This window comes from Neomonachus schauinslandi, chromosome 11 (assembly GCF_002201575.2).
Source record: "Neomonachus schauinslandi chromosome 11, ASM220157v2, whole genome shotgun sequence".
NCBI lineage: Eukaryota > Metazoa > Chordata > Mammalia > Carnivora > Phocidae > Neomonachus > Neomonachus schauinslandi.
Window position 1 is genome coordinate 63,579,517 of NC_058413.1, and position 13,004 is coordinate 63,592,520.

Genomic DNA, 13,004 nt, shown 5'->3' on the forward strand with positions numbered 1-13,004 from the left:
GTTCTAGGCAAATTGGATACAGAAGTGACTATATATTTACATATACCATATATTTAGGGAGGGAGATAGATATTAACAAAGTGGACAATAAATAAATTAATAATATAAATTTCAGATATTGTTAAGTGAAATTAAAAAAGTCATAAAGTTATGAAAGTGGAAAAAAGTGTAATGGGGATGCTGGTACTAGTTTAAATGGGGTGCACAGGGAGACTTTTCTGAGACATTTGAGCAGATATTTAAATGATGGAAAGAGCAAGCCAAGTAAAGATCCAAGGGGAGATTCTAGCAGGAAGATAGAATAACAAAAATCAAGACTTTAAGGCAGGGAAAGCCTGGCTTTTTGGAGGAATGACAAGAAAGTATGTGTGAAATGTTATAGGAGTTGTGGTGAGAGCATAATGTCAGAGAGAGAAGCAGGGGTCAGATTGTATAAGGTCTTGTAGGTGATGCTAATGAGTATAATTATCACCTCTTGGAGGGTTTTAAGAATAAAAGTGGTATAATCTGGTTTACATTTTGAAAAAGACTACTCTGGCTACTTTGAGGAGTGGGCAAAAGTGGGAACGACTACAGTGGTCCAGGCATGAGAATATTAATTTAGGCTAGAATTCAGCAGGGTCAGTGATAATATTTGATTGATTTTGAGATATATTTTCATGGGAGCACGGGTAGGACTTGCTCTGGAGGCCAAGGGAAAAAGAGCAATTAAGCAAGACTCCTAGAGAAGGTTTTCTGGGGGGGGGCTTGAATAATAAGGAAAATGATAGAACCAATTAGCTAAGATGAGGAATATTAGGGTAGGAGCAGCTTTTGCCCCGAGGGTAAGGAGTGCAGGGAAATCTTGAATTCTGTTAGGAACATGCTCAGTTGAGAAGACCCTCTTGATATTCAGCAGAGATGCCAACTGGACAGTTAGCTGTACACATTTGGAATGCAGGAGAGATCATAACTCAGATTTGGGAATTGTCAGTTGATAGGATATATAACACCACAGGTCTGCATGAGATCACTAAGGGAATGAGGAGAGGTTGAGAAGAGGTCTGTGCACTGGGTTTCTGGAGTGCTCCAACATTTAGAGAAGGAGCCAGCAAGGAGACAAAGACAGAGTGTCAATGAGGTGGTGAATAAACAGGAGAAATATTTTGTCTTGCAAGGCAAGGAATTATCATCTTGAAGGAAGGAGTCAGCAATAGCTGCATCAAATGCTGCTGAGAAGTCAGCACAGAGAAGTGATGCTTGAACTTAGCAAGATGGAGTCTGTCAAGACTTTGATGAAGACGGTTTTAGGACTACTGATGAAAAAAATGAACTAGGTTAAAATAAGAAAATGAAGTAATAAACTGGAGTTATTGAAAATAGACAACTTTCCTAGATTTTTGGTAAAGAAACTAGAACTATGAAACAATAACAGGAAGGAAACATTGGGCCAAGTGACATTTTGTTTTGTTTGCTTTTTCCTATATTACTCCATTGCTAGAGGACTTTTTTCTTTTTTCTTTTTTTAAAAGATTTTATTTATTTATTTGAGAGAGAAAGAATGAGACAGAGAGAGCATGAGAGCGGGGAGAGTCAGAGGGAGAAGCAGACTCCCCACCGAGCAGGGAGTCTGATGAGGGACTCAATCCCAGGACTCCAGGATCATGACCTGAGCCGAAGGCAGTCGCTTAACCAACTAAGCCACACAGGCACCCCTTTTTTTTTCTTTTTTAATGAGAGATATTACATCATGTCTGTATTAAATTTATCCAGGAAAAAAGAGAGAGAGGAACTGATATTGCAGGAGAGAGAGGAGACAACTGCAGAAGCAGAGTCCTTAAAGGGACAAGAGGTTAGAGAGTGTGGGTCACAAGTGAAGGGCTGGCCTCGTAAAGGAGCAGGGAACATTCTTCCATTGAAAAAGGGAAAGCACACTGGCAGAGCTGGTGGTAGGAAGGTCAGGCGGTTTTCTTGTGACTGCTTGGGTTTTCTCAAGGACACAGGAAGAGAGGTCAACAGCAGAGACTGAGGATGAGGGAGGGGGTGTTTGAGATTTGAGGAGAGCAAATAAGTTGTGAATCTGTTGTCCCAGAGAATGAGAGTGATTTTTCTAAAGAAATATCTAAGAATTGCTAGGATGTTTTGAAGGTTCACTCGAAATCAATAGCTATAAATTTAAAGAGAGATGAACGAGTGCTTCTCTAGCCCCATTCATTTGCCCAGGCACTGGCATGGAGGGCTGAGGCTTTGCTGGAGGAGCATGGAAAGGGAGAGAGGAGAAGAAGGAATGGTAAAAGCCTGTTTAGAGGGAGTCTCAAAGTATGGTGGGTGGGGGAGGCATGGGCATAAGAAAGGTGAAAACTGGTAAGGGAAATGGTAAAATCGGTGACTCAAGGTCCCAATGGAGTTGGAAGACTTTTTGAGGGGGGCGGTACTAGAATAAATTATAAGAACAGAAAAGAGGTGGTGTTCAAGGAGGACAACGCTTGATGGGGGTTTTGGGGGCGGGTGTAGTTCATGGCAGTGTCCAGGTTCCGAGTGTGACTGAGACTCCGAGGGCAGGAGTGAGATGACACGCCAGATCCGGAAGCAAGGACGTGTCAGAAGGGAGCCGGCAACACACAGTTGTCTCACTCCCACAGGATGTTCTTGCTCACACCAAAGTGAGCTTAGATTTTCTGATCTATAAAACCATGACACAAAACGGTGTCATGTTTGAGATGTGGGGGTGTGGGGAGAGAGAAGGGGTGGCTCCAAGAGTGTGAGATCTGTGCGGTCTAACAGGCTCCTGCATTTAAGAAGGGTCACGTGGCACTTAATGCCTGGGTCTTGACATCTTTTTTGATTCTTAATTTTTAAACAAGGGCCTCACATTTTCATTTTACACTGTACTCCGCAAATTATATAGCCAGTCCTAGAGAGAAGATTAGTGATTTAGTAGGAGAAATGTGTTCTTTTTTCATTTGGGCTGATTTTCCATAAGCCTCATTTTTCTCCATTTAGCATGCCATTAAAATTTAACCAAAGTTCATAATGGAAGTTTTAAAGAACACATCTGTCAAACACTTAACTTTTAATGTAAATTTCCTTTTAAAACCACTCATGCTCAATAAAAATTAGGCTGAGGATGAAAAATTCCCTGACTCAGGAAAGTGAATAATCAGTAAACTTAAAAGAAATATAAATTTAAGTGCAAGTCTAGAGTCTGAATTCATACTTGAATGAAACAGCTTAGAAAAATACTTATAATTTTATTTCTTATTGTAAATGAATTATATGTTTAATATGGAATATTTAGCAAAAAAATGTATACAAAAAGAAGAAACTAAAAATTATCCAAAACCCTTAACAAGAGTTAACATTTTGATGTAGATCCTTTCAGGCTTTTGTATATACTTATGAATGCAAATTATGCATGTTTGTACTTATGGGATTGTAATTACATACCATTTTATAAAATTTATTTTTTTAATTTGACAAGATAACCTTGTTAGGCCTTCCATTCTTTTATTTAAATATTCTTAAAAATACCATTATAATATAATTTAATATAATTTTCTATTATTTGGACATAAAATAATGTATTACTAAACACTTGACTTTTTCAATCTTCACTATTATAAACAATACCAATATGAACATTCTTTATATCTTTGTACATTTTTATAAGTATAAATTCTGAGTCAAGAAAGTGTGCCCATTTTAAAGCTTTTGATCCATTTTTCCAAATTGCTTTTTTGTGGGTGTAACAATTTCTAGGTCTACTCCATGGCAGTGAATATTAATCTTTCTTTTAAATTTTCCCAATTGGACAGACAAAACCCATTTAACATCATTGTTTTCTTTGTTTATTAATAAGGTTGAATAAGTTTCCATGTGTCATTGGTCTTTACTTTTTTGATGAATGTCCTTTTACTGCCTTTTGGTCGTATTTTTTCTAGGTGGTTTTTGGCCTTTCTCTTACTATTTTCCAAATGCCTTTATAGATTAGGGTTGTTACACAGAAATTTGCTAATTTGTCAAAGCCTTGCCAAGGCCCTAATAACATATTTGCAGAGATCTGCAGGATTGCTGTGTTTTTTCTCCATGAGGGTGGCTTTAAAATGCATCACTTTTTTTTTTTAAACTAAAAAATACATGATAATGGTAGTTATGAGATAGCATTAATATTACATAAATCAAAGTATTTTGTACTGTATCTAAAAATGCATAGCAAAATGTTAATAATGAAAACAATAGGAAAAGTGCTATACTAGCTCACTGAATATATCTGTCTTTCTCATTCATTTCTCCAAATCTTGGCAATGCAATTTACATATGGAATATTCCGTGATTTGGTCTGTTTGTCTCTGTGCCCTCCATTGTAAGCATTTAATTAATATTTTTATTTTGAGTCCTGTTGGAAACTTCCAAGGTATAACACACAATTGTGTGATTTCTCAAAATAATCATTAGGATGCAGAATGTCAAATGAAAGATTGAGGTTTTGGATTGTTGGATTTTTCTTACCCTTTCCAATGTAATTTCTTCAAACTCATATTCAATTTCTGTTCCATTGACCTGTGAGTAGGGAAAAAAAGAAAGAATGATTAAATACATATTAAGGGGGAGATGGCTGTGTTTTTAACAACATTCGAGGTTAAGTTTCCTTCTGGCTATGAATAAACCACACTTTGTTAAAAAATGTTTGTGATTGTATGTTTTCATCCAAATAAAATACAATCTAAGCTATTCTAAAATATATGAGTGAAATTTTTGGCAAAAAATAATCAAAGCTTATTGCATTCCTTAGAATTTGTGATATTTGGGGCAGAGGGAACAATACAAAATATGCATTGTGAGGTTACAAAGAAGAAACCACCTAGGGGTAATGTTACAGTTACAAGGGAAATAATTTCCTAATATCTTTAAAACTTCCATGAACAAACACTAAAATATGATCTTAAAAAGTCAGTGGAAAAGGCAGCACAACTATATGTCATATTTTGCCAAAAAATAGCATTCAGAATAACCATGTCAGATAAGAAATGTCTTTTCTTTATTGGCTCAAGCTCAGGTAATTCATCCCCATTATCCTCATTATATTTATTAGGAAGCCCTGGACCATGTAACATAGCCATGCTCATGTACTTCAATAGCAGCAAGTAAAGAATAAAGTAGGACATGTTTGAAATTCCTAGTGAGAAAGCTTTAACCACCTAAACAACTCTTGCACTGATATGAATTTACAGAGAGAAATATTAAAGATAGCCAGGCAACAAATCACATATGCCTTCTATGTCAACAGATGTGCATACAGAATAGATGAAGAGTGGCTTTAAAAAAGCCTAACAAGGGGAGCCTGGGTGGCTCAGTCGTTAAGCATCTGCCTTCGGCTCAGGTCATGATCCCAGGGTCCTGGGATCGAGCCCTGCGTCGGGCTCCCTGCTTGGCGGGAAGCCTGCTTCTCCCTCTCCCACTCCCCCTGCTTGTGTTCCCTCTCTCGCTGTGTCTCTCTCTGTCAAATAAATAAATAAAATCTTTAAAAAAAAAAAAAAAGCCTAACAAATATTCAATTTCCATTCTTATCAGAGTCCTTTTCAGCCAGGCAAAAATCTCCAAGCGAGAAAATACTTGAGTTGGCTGTGTCTTTTTTCTTACATGTGTCTGGCAACATTGTTAGTATTTAGGGATCATCTAGAAAGATGAATTTCTAACATCATCATCTTTGTAGGGTCTTAACCAGTTGACTTTTCCTTCCTTAGAAGAATTGAAACATAGTTCTTGCAGACTGAGAGCTCTATAAAAGCAAGGACTGGATACCCTATTGCTTAACTGAGTCTGGCAAGAAATAATTGATGAAGGAAAGAAAAGAAAAGAGGACAGAAAGAACGATGGACTGAACTCAGTATTCATTTATTCATCTGATTTGTAAACACAGGTACTTGTGAATTCTCTTCCATAAGGAATTTGGATGCAGTATCAACGGAAGGTGTAATTTTTTTTTTTTTTTTTTTTTAAGATTTTATTTATTTATTTGACAGAGAGAGAAACAGCGAGAGAGGAAACACAAGCAAGGGGAGTGGGAGAGGGAGAAGCAGGCTTCCTGCAGAGCAGGGAGTCCGATGCGGGGCTCGATCCCAGGACCCCAGGATCATGACCTGAGCTGAAGGCAGACGCTTAACGGCTGAGCCACTCAGGCGCCCCAACGGAAGGTGTAATTTTAACTATAATCAGCAGCTATAAAGAATGACGATAGAGTTTACTTATGTGTGTCCACCAGACACTTAGAGCATGTTTTTGATTTTCTAATTACATGAGCTAATTGGTGAATCACATTTTACTGTGTTACTACATTATCAAACAGCCTTGAACCAAATTTGATTTTCTGGGCTTCAGCATGTTAATGACTCATGGAAGAGGACTTGATGATGTTAGGAAGTTTTAGCGGCTTTATGGAGGTTTTCGTTCTTCATGTGTAAAAGTACAAAACAAAACTCAGAGTCCCCGGATGTTTGTGTCTCCATATTAATTCTGTTTTTTGTTTGTTTTTATAACTTTCTTTAATTGATGGAAGACAGAAAGGGAAGGCTGAATTCATGTGATACGTTTTAATTCTCCCACTGTGGCTTTGTGAAGCTTTTCTTTGCTTCAGTGACTTCTCTGGAGTGAAGCCCTTCACATTATCAAAGTGCTGAAAAGTGGGGAGAAAAAAAAAACAACTTCAAAGAAACAAAAACAAACCTCTGATAATAAAATCTAAAGGCTCAGGCTGAAAGAAATGCTGTTAGGAAGTGCTTAAAAGACAATAGTCCTTTAGTGGCATACAGTGCGTGTTCCTTCGTGGGGTCTCCCTGAATCTTTGCTTAACAAGTCTATGATCATGTATGCTGACTTCAGTTCCTACATGCACTATAGACACATATCCCGATTGCTGTTCAAAAGTTCCCTGGTCAGCCAGACAAACTATTGGAGGCTTACAGACTCCATGGGTCTTTAGTTTTCAACCCAAACAAGTCATGTGATTTGCCTAATTCCCTAGTCTTCAGGATGTCTTCATAAGAAGAGATGATGCCATCTGGATTGGGATGGCACCGTGCTTTTAAAAAAATAGCATTAAAAAAAGAAACAATAGACTTCTTGAGTATGATAAAATATTCAGCAACTCACTAACCCAGCTGTTCTGTTTAAATAATCTGTAACTAAACAATAAAAATAATCCTTGCTACCTTAAAAAAATACCATATAATTTCACTTACATGTGAAATCTAAAAACCAAAACAAATGAATGAATAAACAAAAAGAAGAATCAGAGCTATAAGTACAGAAAACAAACTCATGGCTGCCAGAGAAAAAGGGGGGAGGGAGGATGGACAGTGGGGGAGGGAGGATGGGCAAAGTGGGTGAAGGGGAGTGGAGATACACGCTTCCAGTTACAGAATGACTAAATCACAGGGTTAAAAGGTACAGCACAGGGAATATAGTCAAAGGTATTATAATAGCTTTGTAGGGTGACAGATGGTAGCTACACTTGTGGTGAGCATAGCACAACATAGAGAATCATTGAATTATTATGTTGTACATCTGAAACTAATGTAAAATTGTGTTTCAACTATACTCAAAAAAAGAATCCTATGACTGCCACAGGATTTAGTGAAATTATGGAGGAATGAAAGGTTTTTAGCAGAGCTGAGGCAATATTTCCACCATGAATTGAGAATATTTAAAACATGGTATCACAAGAGACAATGTGGGAGTTCAGGAAAGTCCTTTAAGAGGTCCTAGTGTCTATTCTGTCATCACTAGGGGAGTGTGATCTCTGTTCGGCCTCAAGACACCTGAGACAAGAAATCTCACAACCTCACAACTCTTGGCAAAAACCCTGGGGGAAAGGATAGAAAGCATAACTAAGTATACCTCCATTTTAATCAGAAGTACGTAAGAGTGGGTTGTGACATTCATGAAAATTTAGTGACTTTTCAAATGAGTACACCAATATGATATTCTTTAAATAATTTTTCCACATTTATTTAGAGGAGTGGTTGCTTGGTAAAGAGCCAAGAAGTATAAACAGTAATTGCCCCCATCCATGGTTTTATGTATCTCCAGAAAAAAAAAAAAAACAAAAACTATGCTGTGAATGGGCTCCCATTATCTTCTGGGGGCTTACAATCTGTTGTCTGAACTTGCCTTGGTGGTCTCCCTCTATTCCCAATCAGTTAGTTTACCAATACATGTCTTTAAATTCACAAAACTCTCTTCCTGAAAAGAGTTCTGCCACATGCAATTGTCAGTGTTGCTCTTGACCGGTAATATTTCGGGTGATACTTAAGTACCCAGGCAATGTGTTATGCACCTGATAGTTTGGGGCCTAGACAGCTACATGGATCGGGTTCAAGTTATTACAACTCTGGCACTGACCATCACTGATAGTCTCTTCTCACCTTGAAGACTAGAAAAGTGAGAGGATTGACATTTTTGTAGATATAAAGGTCATTTTCCAGTTTTGAAAAATCTGTTTTTCTTTAGATACTTATTTTCCTGAATCTAATGGTTCTGTGGTGACAGCTGGTAGGTTTCTATGGGGGCTAGAAAATCAAATTGATGCCACACATTGTCCTGCACTGTTCTGGGCATGTAGCCTTTTTGGCATCATACAGAAGTTAAGAGAGTGACTCATTCAGATTCAAACTTGGTATGTATGTATGCATGTATGTATGTATTTATTTTAAAGATTTTATTTATTTATTTGACAGAGAGACACAGCAAGAGAGGGAACACAAGCAGGGGCAGGGGGAGAGGGAGAAGCACGCTTCCCGCTGAGCAGGGAGCCCAATGTGGGGCTCGATCCCAGGACCCTGGGATCATGACCTGAGCCGAAGGCAGACGCTTAACGACTGAGCCACCAGGCGCCCCTCAAACTTGGTATTTAAAATTATAATTTCATGAACTTTGAATGCTATCACACTGCTTTTTTTTCTCCTTCAGTGCTACTTTAATTACCTGACCAGATGATCATATAATTTAATTGAGATGTATTTTTATCTTCTGAAAAGAGGTCTTTCATGAATAACATACATGAACTATTTAATGCATTGAGAATAAACACACAGTTCTTCAATAGGCACCAAACATACTAAGACTTCAGAGAAATGTGATATTCAATATATAAAATAGAGAGGTGGACTAGAACCACAGCTCCACTGTTGCCACATGGAAGGACTGTGTGTGTGTGTATATATATATATATATATATATAATGATATATGATGTACTAATTCTGCCCTTTATTAAAAGTAATTATGACACAGTAAACAAGACTTGTCTCTGAATATTATGGTTTTTCATATAAAGCTGCTGTTGGACTTTGGGAGGGGGATGTGATGATCATGGAGACTGAGGAATCTGGTTTTCATGGCTTCTTGCCACTTCCAGAACAAGGCAAAGCCCAAGTCACTCTGTTTCATCTGTAGTGGCAGCATATAACACAATGCCTACCACACAGAGGCTCGGTGACCATGTGCATGAGGAAATAGAAACATTGATGAATCACTAAATATGATTTTTTTGGGGTGGGTAAAATTTGATGCTCTCAGAGAAGGCTGTAGCAGCAAATGGAGATTCCTATAGGACCTAGGCCTTTGGAGATTCCCAGCTCAGATATCCTCATCTCTGAGATCAGCCCTTCTCAGGAGTCCTTTCTGCAGAGTCGCAACCATGATCAGATGCCCCAGCAAGTCTATAACACACACACACACACACACACACACACTCCCCTTGTTGGTATTCGTCTACATTGTCAATGGTCATCCCCCTTTCCTATTGGAGATCTATTACAGCAAACACATCATGATGCTTTACGGCTCCTTACACTTGAATTTCCTACGTACATTCTATTATATTTAGTAGGTAAGATGGTTTCCAGAGTTAAAAAAAAAAAAGACACAGATCTGAATCCTACGTTTCAATATTTATGAGATCGTGAATGTAGCCAATTTCCTTAACCTCCCAAAACCTTAAATTCCTCATGTGTAGAAGGGTACTAACAAATACTTCCCTAATATGGTCATTGTGAATATTAGATAATTTGTGTAAAACACTTGGCACACATCTTAAGTGATAAAGAAACTATATTTAGCTATAATACCACACAATTCTCTTCATGAAGTTTTTGGGAGCAATAAATGAGATTACACATTATCAACTACCTGGAACATAGTAGGTCTTCAATAGTGAGAGCTATTTTTTTTTTTAAAGATTTGTATTTTTATTTTTTATTTTTTTGGACAGAGAGCGAGAGAGGGAACACAAGCAGGGGGAGTGGGAGAGGGAGAAGCAGGCTTTCTGGGATCATGACCTGAGCTGAAGGCAGATGCTTAACAACTGAGCCACCCAGGTGCCCCTTCAATAGTGAGAGCTATTTTAATTAGCTGTGGATTCATAATGTGCAAGGTTCACAAGACTTATATGATCAATTATTGAATATTTGCTAATTTCCCCAGTAATATAAAATATAATTCAATAAGCAAATAAGTTTGCTTTCTACTACAAAATCCACTAAAAATTTTTTTAACCTAAATATCTCTTTCCTGAACCCATCTAAGATGTACTCCCTTGTGGAGAGGAATCATCTTAGCATTCCCTCCCAAATCAGGTCAGCGTGGCCTTCACTCAGAATATTACCTCCACTGGACTTTCTTCCAATCTTCTGTCTGCTCCCTCTTACATTATCTTTTTAACGTTTATTACCCATTTTTGACCATTATGTTACTCTACTGATACTCACTTCCCTAAGGCTGAACTCTTCTTGAGACTTTTGGGAGAAATAAAAAAATAGCTTTGTCTCTTTGAGAAAGGGGAAAAAAGATAAGGCAGTTTTGTTCTACCTCAGTCTAAAAGAAAGAACTGAAGAAGGCTGATGTTCATTGTCTCTATGTTTTTATCACATTTAACTTTAAGCGTCTCTGCTGAATGGATGAAAAAACAATCAAGTATTGAAAAAGTGAGAGTCATTCGACCAACATGGAAGCTCTAATCAGAACGAGAGCATCATTAGACAAAGCTCAAGGTGTGTAGCACACAACTAAGCTGTCCATCACTTCCTTTAACTAATGTTCCTTTTCCTAGACTATCTCCACTGCCTAAAATTGTGCCCTCTATTCATATTAAGAGGAATTACCACATAGAAATAAAAAGCTTAGATTCTGGGGTCCAAAAGGCTTGACTTCCAAAGCCAGTTTTGTCACTTACAAGCTGTTAGAATTCATCTTTTTATGTGTTATACACATTTGTGTGTCAATATTGTTTAAACAGTAAGCAAAAAAAAATTGTTTAAGCTTTGTAGAGCATCTGTTTTAATCTAAGGTATGGATCTGGTTATTTTATCTTATTTTATTTTATTGTTATTTTTTTAAAGATTTTATTTATTTATTTGAGACAGAATGAGAGAGAGAGAGAGAGCACATGAGAGGGGGGGGAGGGTCAGAGGGAGAAGCAGGTCCCTGCCGAGCAGGGAGCCTGATGCGGGACTCAATCCAGGGACTCCAGGATTATGACCTGAGCCGAAGGCAGTCGCTTAACCAACTGAGCCACCCAGGCGCCCCTGGATCTGGTTATTTTAAAAATACAATTCAATTAGGGCGCCTAGGTGGCTCAGTCGTTAAGCGTCTGCCTTCGGCTCAGGTCATGATCCCAGCGTCCTGGGATCGAGTCCCGCATTGGGCTCCCTGCTCAGCAGGAAGCCTGCTTCTCCCTCTCCCACTCCTCCTGCTTGTGTTCCTTCTCTCACTATGTCTCCCTCTGTCAAATAAATAAATAAAATCTCAAAAAAAATACAATTCAATTATAATGAGACTAATTTAAAAATATGCAGTTTGAAAAGAAGTTAATCATAGTACTTCTTACTTTTAAAAAACACAAAAAATAAAAATAATTACGGATATTCTTAGTTAATATTCTAGTTTTGGTAAGACCATTATTCCTATTATTCACCTGCTTGTGATCTACCAGTGAACCCAGATTTCACGTTAAAACTTCTAATCTTAATTAAATTTCTGAGCTCAGTGAACTGCTAAATCACAGCATCCACCAAATAGAAAAAAAGAATCAGTATCCTATAACCTGTTCCATTCTTAAACAATTTTCCTTTGGTTTTGTTATTCCCTCTGCCTTTGTTATTTAGACTTTATAACACACAACTTTGGGTCTAAAAAAGGGTTCTTAGGCTCAATAATTACTATGTCTGTTTTTTCACTTAATTAGAAACCACAGGTTTTTAAAAATTATTATTAATCATCTGTAAAAATGTGATAAATTTTCCTAGTTTTTCTGTCCAGAAAAATCAAGGAAAATAGCTTAGGGTTCTTACATGTATAAAAAGAAACTTTAGATAGATAGATGGGATGGATAGAAAGACAGATGAACAGATAGATGATAGCTAGCTAGCTAGCTAGCTAGCTAGCTAGATAGATGATAGATAGATAGATAGATATAATGTTGTCTTGATTAAAGGCTTCTGTAAAGAAGGAAGAATATAGTGCTTAGTAAGTTCAGAACTGGATTTGCCTCTGATCTGGACATGGCACATTTCTTCCCAGCTTTGCTCCCTTGCTTTGCACCATATGCTGGATGGAGTAATAATAGGTGATTTTAATGCTTTCACTTGGCTCCAGCATGATGTATGCTGTTTTGTTTTGGGGGCTTTAAATATTACTTAAGTTAAAACATGTTCTTTGAGAGCAGTAAGTGGTGTTGAGAACACATTGATCAATGGTTGTGAGGACATCATGATCCACCAGGTTTTTGTCCCATCAAGCCCCCTCTCCCTCACTTCACTATCCCCATAAACAAACCACTTGGTCAACTGCAAGCAGGGTCCAAGAGAATCAGGAGCTCAAACACATGCCAAAAGATTTAGAGCAACAAAAACAAAGTGAGTGCTAAACCATAAGATGAGACTTTACAAATGCAATGATGTGAGATGATAGTAAGAATATTTTCTCTTTCTTTTGGGTATAATACAACTATAGTAAGATGCAGAATATCAG

The 13,004-nt window shown here is 37.6% G+C and overlaps 1 protein-coding gene across 10 annotated transcripts in view; it reads right to left on the reverse strand.

The window, feature by feature from the left end:
• Positions 1-13,004, reverse strand: part of DLG2 (discs large MAGUK scaffold protein 2) — a 1,451,407-nt gene that overhangs the window by 653,929 nt on the left and 784,474 nt on the right. For all 10 annotated transcript variants that reach the window (XM_021686447.2, XM_021686448.1, XM_021686449.1 and 7 more), the window contains one exon: positions 4,489-4,539. In XM_021686447.2, coding sequence (XP_021542122.1) covers positions 4,489-4,539 — 51 coding nt within the window. The remainder of the gene's footprint in view (positions 1-4,488; positions 4,540-13,004) is intronic.